At 39.7% G+C, this 23,134-nt stretch overlaps 3 protein-coding genes across 6 annotated transcripts in view; all 3 read left to right on the plus strand.

Annotated features, from left to right (window-relative positions):
* The first annotated feature begins 578 nt into the window (after positions 1–578).
* LOC139635401 (4-galactosyl-N-acetylglucosaminide 3-alpha-L-fucosyltransferase 9-like) lies at positions 579–4,321 on the plus strand. Its single transcript, XM_071502717.1, has 2 exons — positions 579–799; positions 2,848–4,321. The coding sequence occupies exon 2, from the start codon at positions 2,855–2,857 to the stop codon at positions 3,965–3,967; it is 1,113 nt and encodes a 370-aa protein (XP_071358818.1). The 5' UTR covers positions 579–799; positions 2,848–2,854; the 3' UTR covers positions 3,968–4,321.
* Positions 4,322–5,390: 1,069 nt separating this feature from the next.
* tcp11l2 (t-complex 11, testis-specific-like 2) lies at positions 5,391–13,756 on the plus strand. Of its 2 annotated transcripts, XM_071502412.1 has the most exons (10): positions 5,391–5,529; positions 8,256–8,436; positions 8,754–8,886; positions 10,297–10,417; positions 10,691–10,914; positions 11,068–11,204; positions 11,438–11,619; positions 11,867–12,048; positions 12,178–12,350; positions 12,446–13,756. In XM_071502412.1, exons 2-10 carry the CDS (start codon positions 8,268–8,270, stop codon positions 12,706–12,708), a joined length of 1,584 nt encoding a protein of 527 aa, XP_071358513.1. In that variant the 5' UTR covers positions 5,391–5,529; positions 8,256–8,267; the 3' UTR covers positions 12,709–13,756. The 2 variants fall into 2 exon arrangements, with proteins under 2 accessions (XP_071358513.1, XP_071358514.1); XM_071502413.1 differs by lacking the exons at positions 5,391–5,529; positions 8,256–8,436 and adding an exon at positions 9,990–10,116.
* Positions 13,757–14,621: 865 nt separating this feature from the next.
* apaf1 (apoptotic peptidase activating factor 1) overlaps positions 14,622–23,134 on the plus strand; it is a 42,648-nt gene continuing 34,135 nt past the window's right edge. For 2 of the 3 annotated variants that reach the window (XM_071502482.1, XM_071502484.1), the window contains exons 1-17: positions 14,622–14,775; positions 15,784–15,965; positions 16,731–16,920; positions 17,171–17,368; positions 17,598–17,787; positions 17,910–18,022; positions 18,149–18,280; positions 18,553–18,791; positions 19,096–19,263; positions 19,420–19,551; positions 19,981–20,094; positions 20,730–20,914; positions 21,164–21,290; positions 21,667–21,792; positions 21,941–22,081; positions 22,197–22,322; positions 22,863–23,009. In XM_071502482.1, coding sequence (XP_071358583.1) covers positions 15,822–15,965; positions 16,731–16,920; positions 17,171–17,368; positions 17,598–17,787; positions 17,910–18,022; positions 18,149–18,280; positions 18,553–18,791; positions 19,096–19,263; positions 19,420–19,551; positions 19,981–20,094; positions 20,730–20,914; positions 21,164–21,290; positions 21,667–21,792; positions 21,941–22,081; positions 22,197–22,322; positions 22,863–23,009 — 2,472 coding nt within the window. In that variant the 5' untranslated portion in view covers positions 14,622–14,775; positions 15,784–15,821. The remainder of the gene's footprint in view (positions 14,776–15,783; positions 15,966–16,730; positions 16,921–17,170; positions 17,369–17,597; positions 17,788–17,909; positions 18,023–18,148; positions 18,281–18,552; positions 18,792–19,095; positions 19,264–19,419; positions 19,552–19,980; positions 20,095–20,729; positions 20,915–21,163; positions 21,291–21,666; positions 21,793–21,940; positions 22,082–22,196; positions 22,323–22,862; positions 23,010–23,134) is intronic. The other variant, XM_071502483.1, reaches the window with a different exon arrangement.

Below are 23,134 nucleotides of genomic sequence, written 5' to 3' on the forward strand. Positions count from 1 at the left end.
TATACTCAGGGGTGGACAGTAACAACGTACATTTACTTGAGAACTATACTTAAGTATATTTTTCCAGAATCTCTACATCATAACTGAAAAAGAGGAACTGAACTTTGTAACCAGTATTCATGTAATGTCTTTCTCCTTTCCTATACAATACCCCGTAGGCACTAGGTGTATCATAATACATTGGTATGGACGATAACCGTGCTATTTAAAAAATGAAATATATCGTGTTAGGATGCACATATGACAATATCTTGATGGCAGATGTGGATCTTTTTTTCATCTGGTCGCCTTGTCTCTATCCACTCCAGTGTTCCTTTTGTCCACTGGATGGATGGATAGAAACTTTCTCTCCACCTCCTTACACAAAAGATGAATTTGACTGATAATGACGCAAAATAATTAATAAAATAATAATTTAATAAAATAAACACATTGATCTCATCTCATCTCTCATTTTACTTCATATTGTTTTTGAATTTTGAATCCCGTGTGTAATCTTGATTGGATGAGTGAAACCTAAAAGTAGGTGTGCCTTGACAAACAGTGTCCTCTTTCTTGCTCTGCAACCAGGTAGAATCTGGTCTTAAATGTGATAACAGCCCTGAGAACATCAGTATACTATCAGGTGACAGTGCAGCACTTCCTGTCACTCCAGCAAAGGGCCAGAGTGTAAAATGACAACAGATAATTGAGACTCAAGGGAAAAGGGGAAGGTAAATTCTCTTGTGGCATTTACAGGATCTGCGCTATCAGGAAAAGTTCTGCAGTATTTTTTTTACCTGTGTTTTTCTACTTCAAGGTGAGAATGTTGGTCTATGTTTCTTATTACAATATTAGCTGTGCCTCAGTGGACTTTAGTTTTAAGTCATTTTATCAGACTAGCAGAAGTTAGTTGAAAAGTACAGAGCTGTCTGCACCACGCCTTTAAACATCTATTGACTACTGCGCTGAACAAAGGTGGGCGACTCTGTCCAGACATCAGTTACACATTTCATTAAGCTCTTACGATGCATTAGTGAAATAAAAAATAGTTTTTGCTTCTGTCTTTGGGTGGTTGGTATCAGACATAGACTCATTAATTTATATCACAGTTCAAAGGTAGAATTAAACTGTAGCACATCTTTTTCTTTTCTCATTTTTTAATCAAGTGCAGGAACCTGACAAAAATATTAATGACAACTAAAGATGAAATAATAAAAGTGAATGGATTTTTAGCTCTAGTATTTCTCATACACCATAGTACCACTAAAACTTCAGGTTTTGGGTGGGTGAGATTTAGGATTTAAGATCAAATTTGATTAAATGATTTTACTTTTAAAGCGTCTCTTACTTTTTAGAAGCATGGTTAATGCATGTTGGGAATACAAGGGTTTAAATAATATGACTTCTCCAGTTTCCCAGTATGTCGACACTTTATACAACCCAAGGCATTTAACCAGTTTGCTTATGGCACTTCTTCTTCATTCTTCATCGTGCAGTCCCTTCATCATGAGCCGATTTTTCAATGTTTTTTTTTAATTTAGCACAAAATATGGGTGTACTGGTTTTGAATAATTACTATATAAATATGTACCCATTGCACAATTTGTCTCCAAAGTAGGGGTAAAATGAGCATAGAGACGAGTGAATTCACCCTCAAGGGGTAAACAGTTCCACTGGTAAATACTACTGGTGTCATCAATTTAACAAGAACTCTTAGAACATTCTCAGTTAAGATTAAACTCTGATCTAGGTATGGCTTAAACAAATAGGTAACACTTTAACCTGTCACTAAGCTTCAAATTAAGATAACTGACCTGCTATGTCACACCCAGTCCAGTTATCAGGAGTTCTTGCTCACTCAAACCCAACCGGTATGCGAGCTTGCTGCATTTTAAGGTAGTTAGTCCATGACTTTTCCGCTTGTTTCTGAATGTGCTCAACAGGTTTGTTTTATCGTCAAACATATGAGGAGCTTGCTTGACCGGCACAACCTGTTCTGTGAACAGCATTTGCCTCTTTCCACTTCATTGTCATTAGATCATGTGTGGGGAGTTGGCCTCTTTTGTTTTTTCTTTTTTTCTTTCCTTGTCTTTCTTTTGTACTTGTTGTCAAGAGCTTGTCTGTACAATACCACAGGTTACCCTGTACATATGTAGCTTATTTCAACGTTTTGGGTTAAATATTTCTTCTTACACTGAGTTAAATTATCATGTAATGTCATATATATATATATATATATATTTACTTTGGATAAAAGTCCAAGATGGAATTAGTAGGGGATTTAGTGCATTATACTTTCTTAATTTATAGTCACATGATTATATTTGTTGATAGTCACCTGGGGTGGTTAGTTTCTCTTACTATAACTTTGTCATTTGTGTTTAATATTTAAAGATTATACATCTCTGTCCTTTGTTGTTCCAATCTTATAACTCCATTGTTGCCTCTGCTGTTCCTATATAAGTGATACCGGGATTTAGTGACATGCATGACTCTATTCTACTGCTTCCTCATATACTGTCAAGCCACACCTCTCATGGCTTTCCTTCGTGTTGGATCCTGTCGTTTATTCTGTGGGAAGAAGTGATAAGCTATAATTTTTTTTAAAAAGTCCATCAAAAATATCCAATAAGATCACCAAGTGGCTCTTTGTTTATTTAAGTCTGAGAATATACAGAAACATCAGTACAGTACTCAATAAACCCCTTTCATACATTCACTTCACCATGTGACTGTTCAGGCAGATTCAGAAAATGAAATAAAATTACATTGAAAATGACAGTGATTGCCCATAGGACAGCTAACAACACAATTTATTGTCAAATCAAACGGTATACAATAAATGGATCTATTCTCTCTCCAAAGGTGAGCCATGTCCTCGGGCTGCCAGAGGCCCTCTCTGCACCAAGTGGCCCTCACCTGCCTGTTGGTGGTGGGTTCTGTAGTCATTTTCTTTGTATACTACAAGCCAGACATCAAGTTCCCCACAGTTCTGTGTGCAAAGGAAACAAAGGCCCAGGACTCAAACTCCTCCAACCAGCACAGCGACTCAACTCACAGTGACACCAATGGGATCCAGGCTGCAACAGTGGACGCTGAGCCCGGCCCTGTTCTCTTGGTCTGGATGTGGCCATTTGGCTACAAGTTTGACCTCAGCTGCAATATATACAATATCAGATGCCAGTTGACAGATGACAAATCGCTCTACCATAAAGTCCAGGGGATCATCTTCCACCACAGGGACATAAATCTAGCATCCTTGCCAAAAGAGCCACGTCCCTGGTTTCAGAAATGGGTGTGGTCAAATATGGAGTCACCTGCAAACTCAGGACAAATGGCTGAACTCAATCACTTATTCAACTTGACATGCAATTACCGTCTTGATTCAAGTATTCCTGTGCCTTATGGGCATTTGACGCTGCGACCATCTGAGAATGTGACTTTTGAACTGCCAGCAAAAGATAAATTGGTCTGTTGGATTGTGAGCAACTGGAACCCAAACTATAAGAGAGTTCAGTACTACGATGAACTGAAAAAACATCTCCAGATAAATGGTTATGGGAGTGCTTTTAACAAACGCATAACTGGTGAAGAACGTATAAAGATAATATCTAGTTGTAAATTCTACCTCTCCTTTGAAAACTCTATTTACAGAGACTATATTACAGAGAAGTTATACAGTCCTTTGCAACTAGGAACTGTACCAATAACTCTTGGACCTCCAAGACAAAATTATGAGGACCACATCCCATCTGATTCCTTCATTCATGTCGATGACTTCTCCTCTCCACAGGAGCTGGCAGAGTGGGTACTTCACCTTGACCAAAATAATACTGAATACATGAAATACTTCAACTGGAAAAACAAGTTTGAAGTTCAAATGTCTGACTTTGGCAGAGAACATGCCTGCAGAGCTTGTAGTTTCATACAAAATAACAGAAGATACCAAGCCTTTAACGATCTTAACAAATGGTACTGGGGTTGACTGTTAACATCTGTCTAATTACATTCATTCTTGGACACTGACAAGAATTGTGTTGTGGCATTTAAAGACATTGTTATCACACTGGAATTCTACTTACTGGGGCATGTGGTGAAGATGTCATAATACACTGTAATAAACTGTAATATTTCAAAGAAATTGCGGGGGGTCTGCAGTAAACTTGCTATGCAATGACATTATTTTATTTGATTTTACATAAAATGTACACATGGCTTAAATGTGTATGTGTCATGACCTTTTATCTTTTTTGGAACATTCACACGTCAAATATGAATATTCATATAATATTCATATGTTGTTTCATATGTCAACATTAAATCCAGACTATAAACAATATTTTGCTTTCATCAGTAAGTGTTTGTATTAATAATCAGCAATGCAACAAGTTTAATATGAATTTCTTAATCCAAAAATTGAATTTCTCACATACAATTACCATTTTAATTGAAAGTGAATTTCTCCACTGTGGGACTAATATCCTATCTTATCTTAACTAATGCTAAAAAGCTTAATGCTTGTTTCTATTTTGATGGAATTGAAATGAAGATGCAAACAGGTCATTTTTAATCCCAGTTATCACTGATACATTAACTTTGCAAATACACACTTGTACTTGAGCACCACATTTTTATCTACAAAGAAGCGTCTCCTCGTGCATCCCATAGCAGAGACTTTACTACCATCTAGTGGCCACTTTGACATGTCACAGTACCAAAAGCACAAATAATAAAAACAAATCATAATACCCAATAAAACAATGATGCCTTCTCACACTTTCATGGCTCACTTAAATAGAACAGAGACATTCTTGTGTTACAACTCAAAATGCCTGCTGTGGGAAGATTTACAGGCCTGAACATAACCATTTGTAGTTTACTGTAGAATTGTAATCTTAACATATGCCATATATCTTTTAAGATTACTTTCTCATAAATGGTTTTATCTGTCTTTTATTTTCTTAATTTCAATCTATCAAATTTAATGGCATTTATCCTTACTTATATCCTACATTTTCATGATTATTTACTTTTTTCATAAAGCAATCTAAGATGTAATAATATACCTTATGGACAATTTTGTGTTACCAAATTAAGGGTGAGTGTGACTCAGTGTGAACTCAATCTTGTCCCCATATTGTGGTTAGGTACACTGAGGTCACATCCGTAAACAAAGACGTCCCATGTGAAGCGGAGCGGAGTGTACCATTTCAACCAAGTGTGGTAGAGCTTGGAGTAATTTCATATATATTTCACATAAATTCATGGACGGACGGTATAAATTTAGATTCACGTTTTAAAATATTAAACACACATTTTTTTTTAAAGAAAACGGTCGGCTCTATTGTCATGAACCTCTTGCTCAGCCTTTGTTTATAGGCTGAACACCCCTATTTGTGAAATGGTCTCGCCCGTTCGTCCTCAAAGCCAGCTGGGGCTCGACGGACCTTTAAACGGAGACGAACACAGGGCGACGGCGGGTTTCCTCCCTCGGAGCTGAGCTATTTTTTTGCCGTTAGTCTCCCTTTTTTCGGAGACTTGAATGAGGTAAAAGTCGCTTTTATTCAGCACATTTTTACTCTGTCGACAAATATGAATCACTCGGCTGGCTCTGTCGGCAACTTTTGTGTTTTATTTCTCGCGTTGTTGTGCAACGGAAACTTGGGTCGTCGAAGATTTCAAATAACAACTAGCATGTCAGTTATTGTTGTTTCAAAGTACAGCTGCTGTGGTGGAGTTAACCAAATTCATGATTTATATCCTGCTGTTGTAGCCAGGGCGTTTGGTTAATCAACAAATAGGCTGTAATACTGTAAACAACAGCGATGACTTTGACAGCCAGTCACAACAGATGCGTACTTTTTGTTTCAGGGTTCAGCCGAGGTCACAGCAATAATTGTATTTATTTTAAACGTGTGTGCAGCTCTTGTTTTGGTCTGTGGGTCGAATCACGTGTACCCACTTCTTACCCGTGTGTGGATATTTTTCATCCATGTGCACAGCTATGTAACCAAAGATTTTCCATGTAGGGATGACGGACAGGGAGCTGCAGCCAATAGCGACAGCCCCCCGTGTGTTAAGCCCAGCCTCCCCTATCCACTGCTTTTGTTTACATTATACTGCAGTGAAATCTGGATCCCAGAAGGCTGCCTTTGTCTCTGCAGGAGTTATTGTAACAACATGTCTAGTACATGTACACTATGTCTTAGCTCATAACATGCATCCAAAAGACTTGGGCAAATGCATTATTATCACCACACCACATTACATTGCTGTATATAAAATAAAAGTAACTCCAAATTCCACTAACCATGTCCTTATATGTCAAACATTTTAGTTTTATCTTTATGTGTTTGTTTTTATGTGACTGTTACAACAGCATAGTACATTTAATCCTGTCCAACATTCAGACTACTTAAAGAGGATTTCACATAATGAAGCAGCAGATGACAGAGACGACCTAATCTGCAATCACTTTTCTGGACTGCGCTCCTCCCATCATTCTAGATAATCTCTAAAAATTGGCCTGCTGTGTTGCTATGACCTAGCTGTCAAGTCTAGCAGATGATGTAATGAATGAGCTTCAAGTGTGGCAGGGGTACACGGAAGTCACACACTACTCAGTCCCGTCCTCCTCACCCCGTGAGCTATCTTTAAACCAAAAGAGCAGCGAGGGAGTGTGCATTCATTTTAGGTAGCAGATAACTGAGACCAGAGACAGGAACACCCAAGGGTCACTCTGTCAGCACTGTATGTCTTTGATAATATTAGAAAAGCAGAGGCCTGCTTAAATGTAGATGTTACAGTAATCAAGATACATTTTAGTTTTTTTTTTTATTTAGCCAAGTATGGTGATTTGTTCGTGTGTTTGTAAATGCTTTTTTACGTTGCTTACAAATAGTACACTTTTTCTTCTACTAATGTATTTTTGTTTGTGTGGATGACCAACAACACAGGGACTGGTGTAACAGGATCGTTTTGACTGTTCAGAAGCCCTTTGTTGTCCCATGTTGCCCTGGAGACAATTCATCTCATGTAGGCCTGGGCACTGTTGTTTTTATCCTGAAGGAATACAGGCTTTTGTTTACACCTAGTTGTGGAAATTGGCTTTGTTTATATCCTGACTTTAGGAAGTGTTGTCAACCCCTGTGGTCGTAAACTCACACTGAGCACACCAAAGTCTTTTTCCAATTAATTACTTAATGCACCAACATTGAGTTTAATAAGATGTTGATGTTGAAACTCAAGACAGCTATCTCTGTTTCCATAGTGACTGGCCTGTCAGCTATTTTATTGAGTGTGACTGGTGTTTTTGTTACACTCTGTTAACTACCTTGGCAACAGCAACTATTGCTAAAGTCAAAAGTTTAAGCTCTCTCACTCACTGATAGTCACTCTCTCCCTCTAACACAAGCCCAGGGTAAACTAAGGTTACTTTTCTTTTGGCTGGACTGACTTCCAGCACCTTCAGGCCGCTGAATACTGCGTGACCGAGTGATAAAGTAACCGTATATAAGGTTGGCTGGCCAAATGTTGGCATTTCCCTGTTGGTCATTGCTCTTTCCTAAATGACTTCAGCGCGAACAAGCAGTGTTACCAACTTACCACTGACATGAATGAGCTTCTCACTTTCTCTCTAAATCACAGCACAGCTGTTCTCATTTGTTTGGTGATTTTTTTCAGATAACGTCACAGGTATGAAATCAGGATTTTAGCAGTGCAGAGCAGCAGCTTGTAAAATGCTTGGAAGTGACTGTGGGCTAACATGTAGTCTGAATGGGCCCCGTTTCAGTCATTATTTCATACTTGTTGTGTTGCCTGACAACAAAAACAGAAAAACATGTGAGAACAGCTTTATTACTCATTTATGTGTTTTTAATAGCTTTTGAAAAACAATGGAACTCTATGGCACAGAGAAATAAGTTCAATCAGGCTTTTGCATCACAGACAATATTTGTTAATTTGATAAATTCATTATTGGTGGTCTTTTCATTGGATTTCTTGCAAACAAGAAAAAATAAGGAATATCACTAGATGCCAAAGGCCAGATATGTTTTACTGTTTTTATGGTTCCAGTTAGAAACTACTAAGGTCTAAAGATTTAAAATAAAAGGAGGAATGATTGACTTTCCAGTTAAAATCTAAACCTGTTCTTTACACATTCCTGTGAAAGTAGTAAAATACACATTGACATGTGACTTTCTGAGCAGTTTGAGTTTCTGCTGAAGTTGTAGTCAACGAGCTAAGGGTTGTTACCAACTTCTCACGTGCAGCTGTAAGCCAAGATGCCTCTAAACGATGAGCGACCCACCTCCACGTCCAGCAGTGAGGACCAAGGCAGTGATGTGGAGTCATCGTCAGAGCGCTGTGACAGCATGACGTCGACCAGCGACCTGGACTGCTCACGTGAAAGCTTCACTAGCGACTGCTCCAGCAAACATTGCTCTCCCTCCTGTGAGTTTGAACCCTCATCCTTTTCTCTGTTCTCTGAACCCAACGGACAACATCTGACTTTCTGTTTTCATTTTGATGTCCATGTTCGTTTTCCTCTCTCAGAAAAGGCTTGCTAGGTGGTTTGGTTTCTGCAGACTGAAAAATGGTATCTATATTGCTATTGCTATTTTGTTCACACCTGTATTTAGGTTTCAGAGCCTGTATTTTATCTGTAATCACATTCCAGCGATAACCACCCAACAACTCACATCATGCAGCTTCAACAGTCGAATGATTTCATTTGTTTATTTACAAAGTTCATTATTTGGTTCCTGCAGCGAGCCCACCCAAAACCTTAACCCTGGATGAAGTCATGGAGTCTGTCGTAGATGTCTCCAATCTCAGCCTTACCCATGAGATCATTGTGAACCACAACTTCCGTCTAGAGCCAGAAAGACTACCTCAGAACAGGTATACCAGCTCCTTAAGATCTTATGTCTCCATTTCTTTATGTTTTATAGTTAAAAATATATATATTTTCATCAATTGGAGGGTAAGGGTTTGACAAAAATATAAAATACACTAGCCTGTCCTCTATAGCTCTAGTATTGTTTTTACATTAGCATTTGAAACATTTACGTTCACAAGTTTCATTTACGTTCAAAGTATACTGTGTAGAATTTTGCAATATTTATGCATCATGTCAACTCCTATCATTTATCAACTCCCTTTCATTTATATGCTCTGTTCAGAGATTTTTCCTGCAGTTTGGAATAAGTTAGATTCAGTGATCTCAGAGAGTTGCTTATTGTGGCTATGCTTTCTTTCACAATATTGACAATGTTAGGCCTAGTGGAAGAGAACTGTTATTGCAAATACAAATGTTTTATTATGTTGTCTGTTCAATACCTGTAAAAGGAGTCTGTCAATCGACACTGATTTCAAAGTACCATGGCACAGCAGAAATCCACTGACACCATTATTTGTGGCCAAGCTGTAAGTGAATCAGTCAAAAACAATGCTGAATTATTTAGATTTAGTCAAGAAGACTGGCTTTAAAAATCATGAAAAACTATCAACAAACCCAGACAAAATGCATCAACGGGCAATGTTAACCTTGATTGTTCCCCTTTCTGTAAGTCGCTTTGGCTAAAAGCGTCTGCTAAATGACTAAATGAAATAAATGAAAATGAAATAAAGTCACCACATTGATATGATGTACAGTGCATATACATTATATAGGTGTTCGTCTATTATTACTAATGATTGGCATGCAATATAACATCACCAACTTTTGCTACAGTCTCCTAAAGGAGGTTCTACAAAATTCAGCTGAATTCTTTCATTAAAGACAAGATATAAATCACTTGCTTGTCAGAACAAATTATGCTTAAAGTGGGGGTATGGTATTATATAGAGGCACAACATTCAATCAAATGCATATCTCTAGTTATGGATTGAAATTTATCAGTCTTCTCTCACAGTAAAGAGACAGATGAGAAGTGATGACCATATCACAAGTAGCCTTTACTCCTGTACTCACTGACCATCTGTCTGTCTCTGTTTATCTTTAGCACAACTTGAACTGAACAAGAGAGTGAAGAGGACAGAGAAAAAAGAGATGAGGGGAAGACAGGGAACAGAAGAACATGATTTCTTTAGTGGAAGTCTGAAGAGAGGGACAGTACACAGTGCATCATAGTAATTTATATTTATAGGATTACTGGCAGCTATCGTAAAAATTATTTCCATCTGTGATACATGTCACAGTTTATTCAGGTCCTGGCCCGCCATCCTTACCAGTGATAACAGCACTGTCTGACCATTGCTCCTGAGGGATAATATACTCAACTGAACAAAATCCTCCATTTATTTTTTTAGTTTATGGAAGGTAGTTAGAGATAATCTCCACAAGGCCTTCTGGGACATCCTGGAGTCGGAGCTGAACGATGACCCGCCTGAGTACGCCCAAGCCATCAGACTGTTGGAGGAGATCAGAGAGGTCAGCACACACAGTCTGCTGCTTCAAGTGTCACTAGATCTATAGAAACAGCTTCACTGCTCTGTCAGGCATTTTCCTGATGTTTATTTACAGTGTTTTTGCTTCACACATAAAAAAGTACTAAAAATTTAAAGGTCCTGTGTTCACTCATCTGCTTCTCTTTGTCTCCATCCCATCTTTTGTGACGGGTATATATAGAAAAACTGTAATAAATTAAGCAGCACAGCTGATTAGTTATATTATAAATAATGAATTATATTCCTCTTTTGACAGATCTTACTGTCATTCCTTAATCCTGGTGCCAATCGAATGAGGACCCAGATCATGGAGGTGCTGGACATGGACCTGATTCGTCAGCAGGCTGACAACGATGCTGTAGACATCCAGGGACTTTCCTCTTTTATTATCACCACCATGGGCAAGATGTGTGCACCAGTGAGGGATGAGGACATTAAGAAGCTGCGGGAAAGCACAGATAACATAGTAACACTGTTCAGGTAAGCACATAATTGGGGTTTAAAATATTAAAAAACGTTTCCTTGCTGACCAGATTATTGCCTGCCTCAAGAAAATACATGAATGTTTCATTATTTAGCTAAATTATGAAATACAACTCAAATCACAGTGGCTGGTTCATTTCTCCACACTAGGGAGATCTTCCGTGTGCTGGACCTGATGAAGATGGATATGGCCAACTTTACAATTGATAATCTGCGGCCTGTGCTGCAGAGACAGAGTGTTGAATGTGAGAGGGCAAACTTCCAGAGCATCCTGGAAAAAACACCCAGTAAGTGAACAAGAAAAAAAGTTTTCACTAATGTTTTACCACTTCTGTTCTGATAATTACAAAATGTGTAACCTGTCATACTACAGAAAACTACTTATGTCGATATTTGGTGTTGACAAATCTGACTAAGAATATGATAAATTGTATGACAATGTACTGGAATAGCATTATTGCATATATAAGAAAAATTCCACTCTACAACTAGATGATAACTAATGAGTTACTTTCTTCAGATGCTTTGAACCACACCACCACCTGGATTAAGTCAGCACAGGAGGAGCTGCTGTCGGCCACCATCCCCACAGAACAGACTCAGGGGAAGGGACAGCAGCCTGTGCCTGGGCCTTTCCAGATCCTCCAAACTGCCTTCCTCCGTATCCTCACATGGGACTACAATAAGAGCCCACTGCCTGAGGTAAGATTGTGTTGAATGTGTTTGTAAGAGCGAGAGAGTAACATTTCATCAGCTTCTTTTATGAATTAAATTAAATTAATTAAAATTTCAACATCAATAGAACAACAACAGCAGGAATCTGCTGGCAGGTTTTGGACTGTCGCCTCCAGTTTTTATGCTAAGCTAAGCTAATCACAAAAAAAGTGCATTTCACAAAAAGTCAAGCTATATTCTTTCAAGGCTCTTTTTATTTTTGGTTCCTCTTTAGACCTGGATAACAGATGAGATACGTCTGCGAGAGATTCAGCTGAAGCTTCAGCAGTGTCAGGCGGTGAATGAGGTGCTGCTCATTGTCTACAGCACCATCGGAGGGCCTATCCAGGGTCTACCCTCCCTGTCTGACCGCCTGAAGAGGATGACCAGTGTGCTGTTGGATGGGATGCACAGACCGTCAGTTCACCTTTCTTTCCTTAAATCCAATCTGTATTCAAACATACAGCTGATTACCACAAGTTGTCTACTGTCTGCTTCACATCAAATAGAAGTTCAAACCAGAACTCCAATCTCTTTCACCTTTAGGAACTTTAACCTGAAAGAGGCACTAGAGGGTGTCAGTGCTCAGATCTGCTGTGAGCTCAACAAGTCTTTAACAGAGAGGGGCTACCCTGCACTGACCCCTGCCCTGCAGGCCACTCTCACGGGCCAGATCTGCAGCATCACCCAGAGGGACAATCCCATCCGAACTCTAGTTGGTAAGATAGAGTAATTTCACTCAAAAATGGAGAAGCCAGAAATGTACCCAGCTGGAATTTTCTAACCTTGTGTCATTCACTTAATTTCTGTGCAGAGGACCGCGTGCAGCAGTACTTCATGATGCTCATCTGTGATCCTAAACCCCAGGCCAAACTTGAACAGGTACCAGCTGGCTTGACTGCCATCAAGCCTGAACTAGCAATGATGGGGGCAAAGTTCATCACCCTGGTCAACTACAACAGACTTGTCTATGGACCTTTCTATGCGGATATCATCAAGAAGCTGATGTTCGGCAGCAGCCCACCAGCAGCAAACCCTCCTCAGAACACAGCACGGGACTCTGTCACCTCCAATTAAAACCAAATGTGGGCTGTTGCAGTCTAAGGAGTCTCTTTGCCACTAGGTATAGCTGAAGCTAAGGAGGTACTACAGTAGCTAGGCAGTACTACTGCTTTGCTCGGCCAGTGTACTCCAATAGTTGGAGTCGCCTTCAGTGTATTATAAATGTAGTTTTTATGACTACATTTAGAAGTGAAGGCACTGCAGAGTAGGCACCATGCAGTCAACATTTAATGTGACCTGCATCCATTGCGATAAATGTTCTAAGACATATTCTCCTATGAACGTTCTCCACTTCAAACGAGAAAACCAGTGTTACAGGGATTCATTTCTGAACCTAATACTGACTCTACATTGTCAAACTCCTGTTTTTAGAGGGTGTTAGGGAAACAAGGGCAAACCCTTAGTATGTCTAATACATACAGTAAGCTTTATAAAGCAAAGAGCAATAAATATCAAGCCTAGATATTAAGAAAATTAACAGAGTAAGATTTAACTATAGTTAACTATGACCACTTTTGGATATACTAATGCAAAACTGGCCCATTTCCCATTGAATTAGTCCTTTGGTTGTTCTCCCTTTTACTATTTTATCAGCCAGGTAACTATACTTTCTCTCTTCTTTTTAATCCACTGATATTATTCTACAGCAAAAAATAGAAATAAATAAGATAAATAAGAGTTGTCTGCATGAGTCTGGGATTTTGTCTTGTAAGTTTGAATTTGAGTAATTTGTCGAAGTATTTGTCATATGTTGTTTATTCTATACTTTTACTTACATTCTGTTAGTGGAATACTTGTGATATTGATTTAGTTTCTATGTTTGTTACATTTTGAGGTGCTGTTGTTGTTACAGTATTGTTATATTGGCTGTAGAAACCTGTTGGGAGATGAGAGGAGCTGAACTCAAACTGATTTTTGCGTCCAAAATTTCCAGCGGACCTAAATATGCACAAAGAAAAGAAAAGAATTTATGTACTTTAACTAAAGTTTACACAAAATGTGGGACGTTGTTGTTCTCTTCTTCTGTACCACAGTTAATATAATAAAATAAAAAAGAAGCACACATTGCACCATTTCTTTATTCATTACAAGACAAAGAATATGCCAGACATTTACAATTTTAGAAAACATGATTTTTATGGTGTTGTAATAGGGACAGAGGTTATGACCAGCAACCTGAAAAAACATTGATTATTATTATTATTATTATTATTATTATTATGAATTCCAGGTAAATAAAATCTTCTCTAAGTGGAGATAGAGTGGTTGGATTTAGATTTTCTGACACCCATAATTATTTTTTATTACTTACTTACTACTTGTCCGACTACAAGGTCATATTATTTGGTTAATCTGTTTATGTCTACTTATATCCGCATTATCAGTGCATCACTGTGCTGTGGACTAAACATGCGCTCACCTCTTGCTGTCACCAGGCAACATTGCTACCTTTAAATACAGTCCGGAAATCTTTAAATTACCAGTTGCCAACGCTACACAAACAGACACTTGGCATTGGTATTACACTTTGTAATACCAGCATTTGTGAAGATGTGATATTTAGCAGATGAAAAGCATCGCTATACGGAAAAATCATCAGAAGAAGTTTAAAAATATATATGTATGAAAGGATGTGGATCTGCTCTTCCGCCTCAGAAGTACAAACTGCGCCTGTGCCACTTGGTTTTAAAACAGAACCGCCGCCATTAGAAAAATACGTTTATATGTATTCAACTAATTTTTTTTAATGGAGCTCTTATTTGTTTTTCTCACAAGACCAACGCGTTTAAATGTGTGAAAATGCACATAGACGAGGACAGTGAAGGGATCATCAGTCTGCCCAGTTACAGATTCGTGAAATGAATTACCTCATTGGTCATGTGGTTTAAATCTCGCCACCCAATTGGCTGCCTCTCACCGGGGTAGTTGTTTTTGTTGTGAACCAGGAAGCCCCCGTCTTTCAAAAATTGGGTGTGTAGTATAACGTTAACACGGGGAAATAAATTGCAGTTTTACTCTTCGGATACTTTGAAAAACGTGACTACAACTTTCAACCACACAAACCTCAACAAGCGACTTCCTGTAAGTATCTGGTTTCTTTCTTTGTTTGATGTTTCAGCGGGTCAGAGAGAGCGAACTTGTCGAGACAAGTATTGAAATAAGGAAAGTGTGTCAGAGCAACGTTTGTGACTGATAAGACGAGAGGTTAAAGTTTAGTCCCGTATTTCAGTATCTATATCAAGTTTCTGTTCACCTGCTGTCATATATCCACTTTCACATTTAGTGACAGGGACTGTAGATCTGTCAAAAAGTAGCTCTCCTCACACCATTTAGTTGATTATAGAAGTTGATTTTAAGAAGAAATGAATCCATAAACGTTATGTTAACCAGGTTGGTTACGTTAAACTGGTTAATCTAAACTCTGACGATATATTAACTCAGAGCAAATTGTTCAACTTGTAGAGTTTCGCCCCCGTCAGGCCTCTGAACAGCTGATAAGCAGCTGTTCTTTCGCTTTTTGAATCGTCATGTTATTGTTTTTCTTTTTTGTATTTGCAGCACATAGCTACAGCAGACAGAAATGTCCACATACTTTTGTCTATTTTTTTTTTATTTTATTTTTTTTTCTTTTTCGTGTAGGGCTGCAACTAATATGGCAATTACTTTTTCAGAATTGAACCCAATTGAACTGTCAAATGATTAATCGATTATCAGCTAATTGTGTCAGCTTTATTTCCATGGTTAAGCTTTGACCCTTTGTTACAAGTCACTTTTTTTTTTTTTACCTTTACTAGATGTTTAGATGATTAGACAGCAGAGGTGGGACAGAAATGCATCGAAGGTCTAGACCTGAACCTGGGATTTATCATCTACATGATCAACGTTTTAGACCCTGAGCCCACCAGGATGCCCCAAATGATGGAAATCATAATTTCTTTAAATATTTTTAGGGGTGACATGCAACAAAGGTCTATGGTTGGATCCAAATACGCTTTGGGTTTCAATATACTTCTATTCCACTGCTCCCTCCACAGGTCTGATCCACCTACTTTTACCTCACTTCACCCATTTTCCTCTATTAATTTGTAGTGCAGCAGCACCCTGCATGGTTGGTGTGTTGTGCAGAGATGGCGATGGAGGAAGGGGCGCGGAGCTGTCTGCTGCGTTTTCGCCACAGACTGGAACAGGACATCAAGCCCTCCTACCTGATGGATCACATGATCAGTGATGGTGTGATGAGTGTGGATGAGGAGGAGAGGGTCAGGACTGAGGTGAGACTCTGCTGAAGGTGGTGGTGGTGGGGGGGGGGCTTCATTTTTTCACCATGAAGAGAAAGATATCTAAGAATGAATCAGTTTTTCAGTCGATGAAACAAGTTTCTGTTCACCTGCTGTCATTTAACTAATAGATTTTAATGCAGTCTTTCCCTCCTTTCCTCCTCTCAGACTTTCTCGCTGTACTGAGTCACACTCCTCCTCCCTTCATTTACTGATTCATGCCATCTCTTTGTTTTCTGACATGACTGGCCATTTTATGTGTAGGATATCGAGTTCTGGACAGAGCTCTCACCAACCTGCCCCTCGCCTGCTGCTCTCAGATTGTTTTTTTAATCAACTAACTTTCATTTCACCAGAGTAACTAAATGATGAGTCAGCAGATTTAGTGTTGGTGGCCTGTGAAGGAACACGTTAACAGAATACGTATTGGCTGTTGTAGGAGGTGAACTGTTGCCATAACCAACCTCTGTGCTAAAATTCCTCTTAATTTCTTTACAGTAAACTTTTAAGTAATTTTCAAATGAGTTTTTTCAGTTTATTTCATGCTTTTATTCTGACATGGTGGTTTTCAGATATTTTCCACATTGTTCTACATACAGTTTAAAAGCATACATATCCCTTTTAAAACATCCCTCAGCCAAGTTATAACAAATCAAGAAAATATCCACCAGCTCAGTTGAGAAACTCTCAAAATACCTGCATGTAGAATTCCTATTATAATGTCCTCATCTCTTCCCTACTGTCTCTCTCTCTAACCAGCGCACCAGGAAGGAACAGGCTGTGGCTCTGCTGGAGCTGCTGCTGAGGAAGGACAACTGTGCCTACATCTCCTTCTACAACGCCCTGGTCAAGGAGGCATATGATGACTTGGCCAATCTGCTTCATGACGACCTGCCGCAGATCTCACAAAAAGCACACCATAACGGCTCTGATGGCTTCACGCCTCATGGTGAGGAAGGGGGGAAGTTGTGGGTGGAGAGAGTGGAGGTTTTGAGAGGTTGTGCTGTGAGTGTGTGGGAGTCTATGAGTGTTGGAGAAAAAATGTGATGTGTGGATTAACTGCTGGTTGCCAGAATGTGTTGTTTTGTTGAGACATGCTGGGTTAACACATCAATTAAATTGTCTTATGAGTAGATACATAAGTGTTAATTTATGCATGTATTACCTTAATATCAGTCCCCTTCCTGTTTGTGTTATAGTCCAGATGGTGCTAAGTGAAGGTGGTGTACCACAGAGGCCTGTGGTGTTTGTCAACCGACCGGAGCTTTTGAACCGCGTCAGGGAGAAACTCTATCGGCTGCAGAAGGACCCTGGCTGGGTCACCGTCTTCGGGATGGCTGGCTCTGGCAAATCTGTCCTGGCTGCAGAGGCAGTCAGAAACCATGGGGTCATCGAAGGTGAATCATCTTTGATGGACGCTGCCTGACACTAACTATCAGCATGCATTACTTTGAAACAGTCACAGATCACAGATGTAATTACTGAAGTAATGCTGGACTGAACCTCATTCTCACTGATATTATTGTTTCAAACATGGCTGCTTAGTTGTCAGGTTTTGGTAGCGTCTCACTTCTTGCCCCTCTGGCTCTGTCTTTTCCCTCCCCAACCCCACACCTCCATCTGCAGAGTGCTTTCCTGGAGGCATCCACTGGTTGTCCATCGGCCAGCTGGACAAACCAGACCTGCTGGCGAAGATCCAGTCATTGTGTTTCCGCCTGGAGCAGAGCCTGGATTCCCAGTGCCTCCACCGGCCTCCCAACTCTCTGGATGAAGCCAAGGAGCGTCTGCGCTTCCTCATGCTGCGCAGATACCCAAGGTTGCCATGCTCAGATAATCCTGCAGTACTTCTCAGTTAGCTAAATATTAGTGTTGACCTTTATCTGCTAATTCCACTTGCTATGTGCTGTAGTAATCAAGTTTTTTCTGTCTGGTTTTCAGATCTCTGCTTATTTTAGATGACGTCTGGGACAGTACAGTGCTGAAGGTGTTTGATATCCACTGTCGGATACTTCTGACCACCAGAAATAGAAGCCTTACTGATTCAGTTAGTGGTATGTACCCGATAGTTTACTCTGACCACTATACATACACAAACTTGAATAAATGAAGCCTTCTGTGATTGACTGTACTCTGGAATAGGCTGTTCTGTGCAATGTACTTGTGCTTTTATTTTGTAGGTGCCAAATATGAGGTGGAAGTGGAGAGTGGTCTGGATGAAAACAAGGGACTGGAGATCCTCGCTCTTTACACTAAAACTAAACCCCAAGGACTGCCTGAGGAAGCTCGCAGCATTGTCAGAGAATGTAAAGGTCTGTAATGTAAAACATACTGTTCATGCAAACTGTAATTGTGTTTCACAATCACAGATATGGTTACATTTACAATTTGACATATAGATTTAAGATATTTTCAGTTTTCTCATAGGATTATAAAAGAAAATAAAAACCTGATGTAAATGAACCTTTTAACATAAAATATTAGTAATGTAAACTTAGTTGTTGTGTCATCGTCTCGCAGGTTCACATCTGATGTTTTATGGGTCTATGCTTTTGCTCACAAAATGTGCATGTTTCTATCCCAGGCTCCCCTCTGGTGGTGTCCTTGATCGGGGCTCTGCTCAAAGAGAAACCCAACCGTTGGCGTTACTACCTCTGCCAGCTGCAGCAGAAGCAGTTCAAGCGTATACGGAAGTCGTCGTCCTATGACTACGACGCCCTGGACCAGGCCATGGCTGCGAGCATCGAGGTCCTGCCTGATGAACATCGAGAGCTCTACAGGGACCTCACTGTGATAGAGAAGGACATTAAAATCCCTGCAAAGGTTTGGCTACAAGAGTGTTTGACTTGACTCTGTTAGTTCCTCTTTTTTTATATTGTGAGAGGCATTACAACTGTACAAATGCCTACAGAAGCGTCTCTCTGTGGTTTTGGATTAGAAAACCAAACATGTTTCATTCTGCTACTTGTAAAGGATTTAACCTTTCACAGATACTTGAAAAAAAAACACTCCACTATGTTCCAGTATTTGGACAATATCCCAAAATTCTCTTCTACAGAAAAAATAAGGCAATGGGCTCCCATCACTTCAAAGACTACACAGAATACAATGTTATTCCTTCTCCCAGATGCTGTCTGTTCTGTGGGACCTGGAGCCGGAGGAGGTGGAGGACATTCTCGAGGAGTTTGTCAACAAGTCTCTACTTTTTGTGGACAACCACAATAAACCCTACCTGTATTACCTCCATGACCTCCAGCTGGACTTCCTGGTGGAGCAGAACCGCACCCAGCTCGAGGTGAGTTCTCAAACTGTTGGATTTCAGTTGTTTTGTTAAGTGTCCAGTTGTCAATTAAGGAGGAAGTGTTAAGAGGAAGAGGTGTTGGCAAGCAAGTGGTCATTATTTAAACATTAACAGTTAACAAGCCGTTAATAAATACTTCATCAATTTCAGAGCCTTCACACTAAAGTGGTGCGTCAGTATCAGCAGCACTACAGAGACGGTCCTCCCACCTCAGGGGATGAAGAATGTCTTTATTGGATCAGATTTTTGACGTACCACATGGCTAAAGCCAACCTTTCCCAGGTAACACAAACATACACAAACACACACACACACACACACACATACACACACACATACACAGTGTGAAATCTTTACAATATTTTAGCCTTTTGAATTTCAGAGAAATCATATTGAAGCAATATCATCATTTTGTACAATCATTTTACAAAACTATCATTTAAATGAATAACTAGCAATAATTCACAGCAAATAAAATGAGCTATAAAAAGTTATTCTTTCAGGTATGTGTAGAGATTTGTGTTTGTGGTGTAATGCATCACAGCAGTCATTACATTACATACAGTCATTCTTACTGAACATTAATTCAGTTTCTTTTACTAGATTTTCCATTTTATCATATATTTACATATTGGAAAATAATTCTAATTAATACGGTAATATTACACTGCTCGCCATGAGTGTCACTCTGGTCTTCTTCTTTCTGTCTAGGAGCTCTACTCCCTCATGTTTTCTCTGGACTGGGTCAGCATCAAGGCCCAGATAATGGGTCCAGCTCACCTTATCAATGACTATGTGGAGTATGGACCAATTCTGGACAAAGAGGTGAGCAGATAACAAAACTTTACTCTGTATGAAACAAGTAAACCAACAGTGAAACAGCAAATTTGGCTACTGTGTGTTTTAGCTGCTGATTTGGAGTTTATTTACACAGCACCGTTCGAGAGTTACAGACTGCTTCACTCCAATAAAAAAAAGAGGGCACCAGACTTGGATTATAGACTACATACAACATAAGTAAAAAACTGGATTTATGAATTAAAAATTTGAGTTTTCTTTTTCAGTCAATTACAATGGAATGCGTTTTTGAAAAGACTTATTCCTGTGTTTATGTAAAAGCAGCTTTTATATGGTCTCAGATAACGCAACTTAAATTTACCTCTGAGTTTTCATTATGATCTCCATGATATTTTACTAAGACAAAGTTTACAAAAGGCTTTGCAAACAACTCGAAAACAAGGTTAGACAAGCAAAGACGAGGATTAGGGTAAATCCTCAAGGTTAAATTGGCAAAAAGGGAAATGGGAATAAACATTATCATTACACAAAATTATGTGAGATCAAGTAATTATTCTAAGATTAAAGTTCTGCCATTAGAGCCTTTAGTGAAGAACAGTCACTAATTTCTGTCCTTGCCTGCTGTGGACTGTGAAGCATGCTTGTTTTTTCTGCCCTCCCAGAACAGTGACGTGCGCAGTCAGTTCCAGGAGTTTCTGTCTCTGAACGGCCACCAGCTGGAGCAGCGTCCTTTCCCCGACGTGGTGCAGCTCGCTCTGTCTCAGCCACAAACCTCCGAGGTCTACAGACAGGCTCTGCAGCAGGCACGGGACCGGGCCAGCACAGGGAAACTCTACTTTGACTGGCTGTATGCAAGCAAGCAGACAATTTAAATACGGTGTTTGATGTGTGACTGTTCAAATAATGACGTTAAAATCAAATTGTGCATTGACCTCGTTGTGCATCTGTGGATCAGCTGCATTGAAATTCACCTGGTTTGCTGCAAACTGTGTGCGCAGTTAAGTAGACGATTTCTGCAGTATATACATATTGAGATAAAACATTGAAATTTAGTTTTTTCTTTCGTGTGTGTATGTGTGTGTGTTCTTGTATACAGGAATAAGAGCAGTGTAGAGAGTCTGTCGCGTCTAGTGATCCACCCCCACCAGGGCCCCATCTACTCTGCCTGCTTCTCCCACGATGGAGCCAAGATCGCCACCTGTGGAGCCAGTAAGACGCTCAAGGTATCAAAGCAGAAGTGTTTCTTTCTGAGTGTGTTTGTGAATATGCGTGTGTGTGTGTATAAAGTTGCGAAGGGCAAATCGTTTCCATGGAGACAAAATACTGGAAAATATGAAGAGCTATCCACTTTTAACACCAGAAGTCTGTTTATTAAAAAGTGCAGCATTGTTGTCAGAATGCTCTTTGCAAAAGTAAAGGCAGATAAGCATTTATCTGGTTCTGGTAACAACTCAGAATAATACAAAATTAATAGCAAAAAACACTAATCATTGTATAGTCATCATCTCAAGTAAAGTTGTGTTGCTGCTGAGTAATTCAGTGCTTTTACTGCATGCGTTTATCGTCATGTAACTGCTGCGATCGTACCTGTGTGCTCAGGTTTTAAAAAGCACCTCAGGAGAGAAGCTCACAGAGATCCAGGCCCATGACGATGAGGTGCTCTGCTGCGCCTTCTCCCCCGACGACCGTCTCCTAGCAACCTGTTCTAGTGACAGGAAAGTAAAGGTGAGCAGATTAATGTCCAATTGTCCGTTATAATCAACACGATAACCCAAACCCTAACCCTACTCCAACAAGCAGGAAAATAAAATGCATATGAATGCTAAAGCTGCTTTTTTTTTTTATCCTAAATTCTTGAAACTGTGTCTCAAAGGTGTGGAATGTGGAGCGAGCCATGCTGCTGCGGGTGTTCGCGGAGGAGCACGAAGAGCAGGTCAACCACTGTCAGTTCACAAACACGAGACGAAAAGTCCTCCTGGCCACCTGCTCCAACGACAAGGTCATGAACGTCAAGGTGTGTGAGTCTGTGTTACGTCATTACCTTCCCTCCTTCGTGTTGCCCGTCTCCCTCTTTTTCTGTATTTTTTACCATACTCTCTCTTTCTCATTGTGTTTCTCTGTTTCTGTAGGTGTGGAACCTCAACAAGCCAACCTGCCAGAACACCATGTTTGGCCACTTTGAGCCAGTCAGCCATTGCTGTTTCTCCCCTGATGACACATATGTGTCCACTTCCTCCAACGACGGCACTGTTAAGGTGAGTGTCATTAAACTAGATACTTGTAAAGTTGTCCTTTTCTGAGGCAATGTGCTTTTAAACCGTACATGATTGATGAGAGTTCGATGCACTGCACCGTACTTATTGTTATTTGTGACATTTATGGAAGAAACTTTTCAGCACAGAAGTTTAAAAAAACGGGTTGAAAATGTCATCACTAACAGCAGCTTTAGTATCAGATGCTAAGTTTTGTTTTGTATAGTTTGTTTGAGAACTTATGTCCTTACATGACAAAGTAAGTTCTTTTCTACTCAAAATTAAAAATCATAAAAATAAAGAAACATGTCTTAAATAATTACAGGTATGCTACAATAGCACAATTCACACTCTGCCCCAGTTTTAGTGCTTGGGGAAACAATTACAAAGTTGTATAAGCCGAAAAGCAAAAAATAAATAGATAAATAAGAAACCAATAAAATAATAGTTCTTAAGTTGGGTAAAATATTCTCTATTTCTAAACATTAGGTGTTCACAGATGCTCCTTGCTCCAACCTCTGAGTGTTGTTATGTTGTGTGCAGCTGTTTCAGGTGTCGTCTGCCAATGAGTGGAAGACAATCAACGTGAGCAGCATGTTCACAGAGAGCGATGAGGAGGTCCTTGTCAAGTGCAGCACCTGGACCGCCGACGGCAAACGCATCATATGTGCTGCCAGGAACGCTGTTTTGGTGAGCGTTTAGGAATGTGAACGTTTGCTAGAGAGGGTATATCCATGTTTTAATGAGCAGAGACGCATGATATTGTTTGCTGTGGCGTGGGTTGTTCTGTGGGTGGCGAAGACAGATGTGGATCT

The sequence above is a fragment of the Trachinotus anak genome, unplaced genomic scaffold (genome assembly GCF_046630095.1).
Source record: "Trachinotus anak isolate AG129_WGS33_773 ecotype Australia unplaced genomic scaffold, CSIRO_AGI_Tana_v1 ptg000018l, whole genome shotgun sequence".
Lineage (NCBI taxonomy): Eukaryota > Metazoa > Chordata > Actinopteri > Carangiformes > Carangidae > Trachinotus > Trachinotus anak.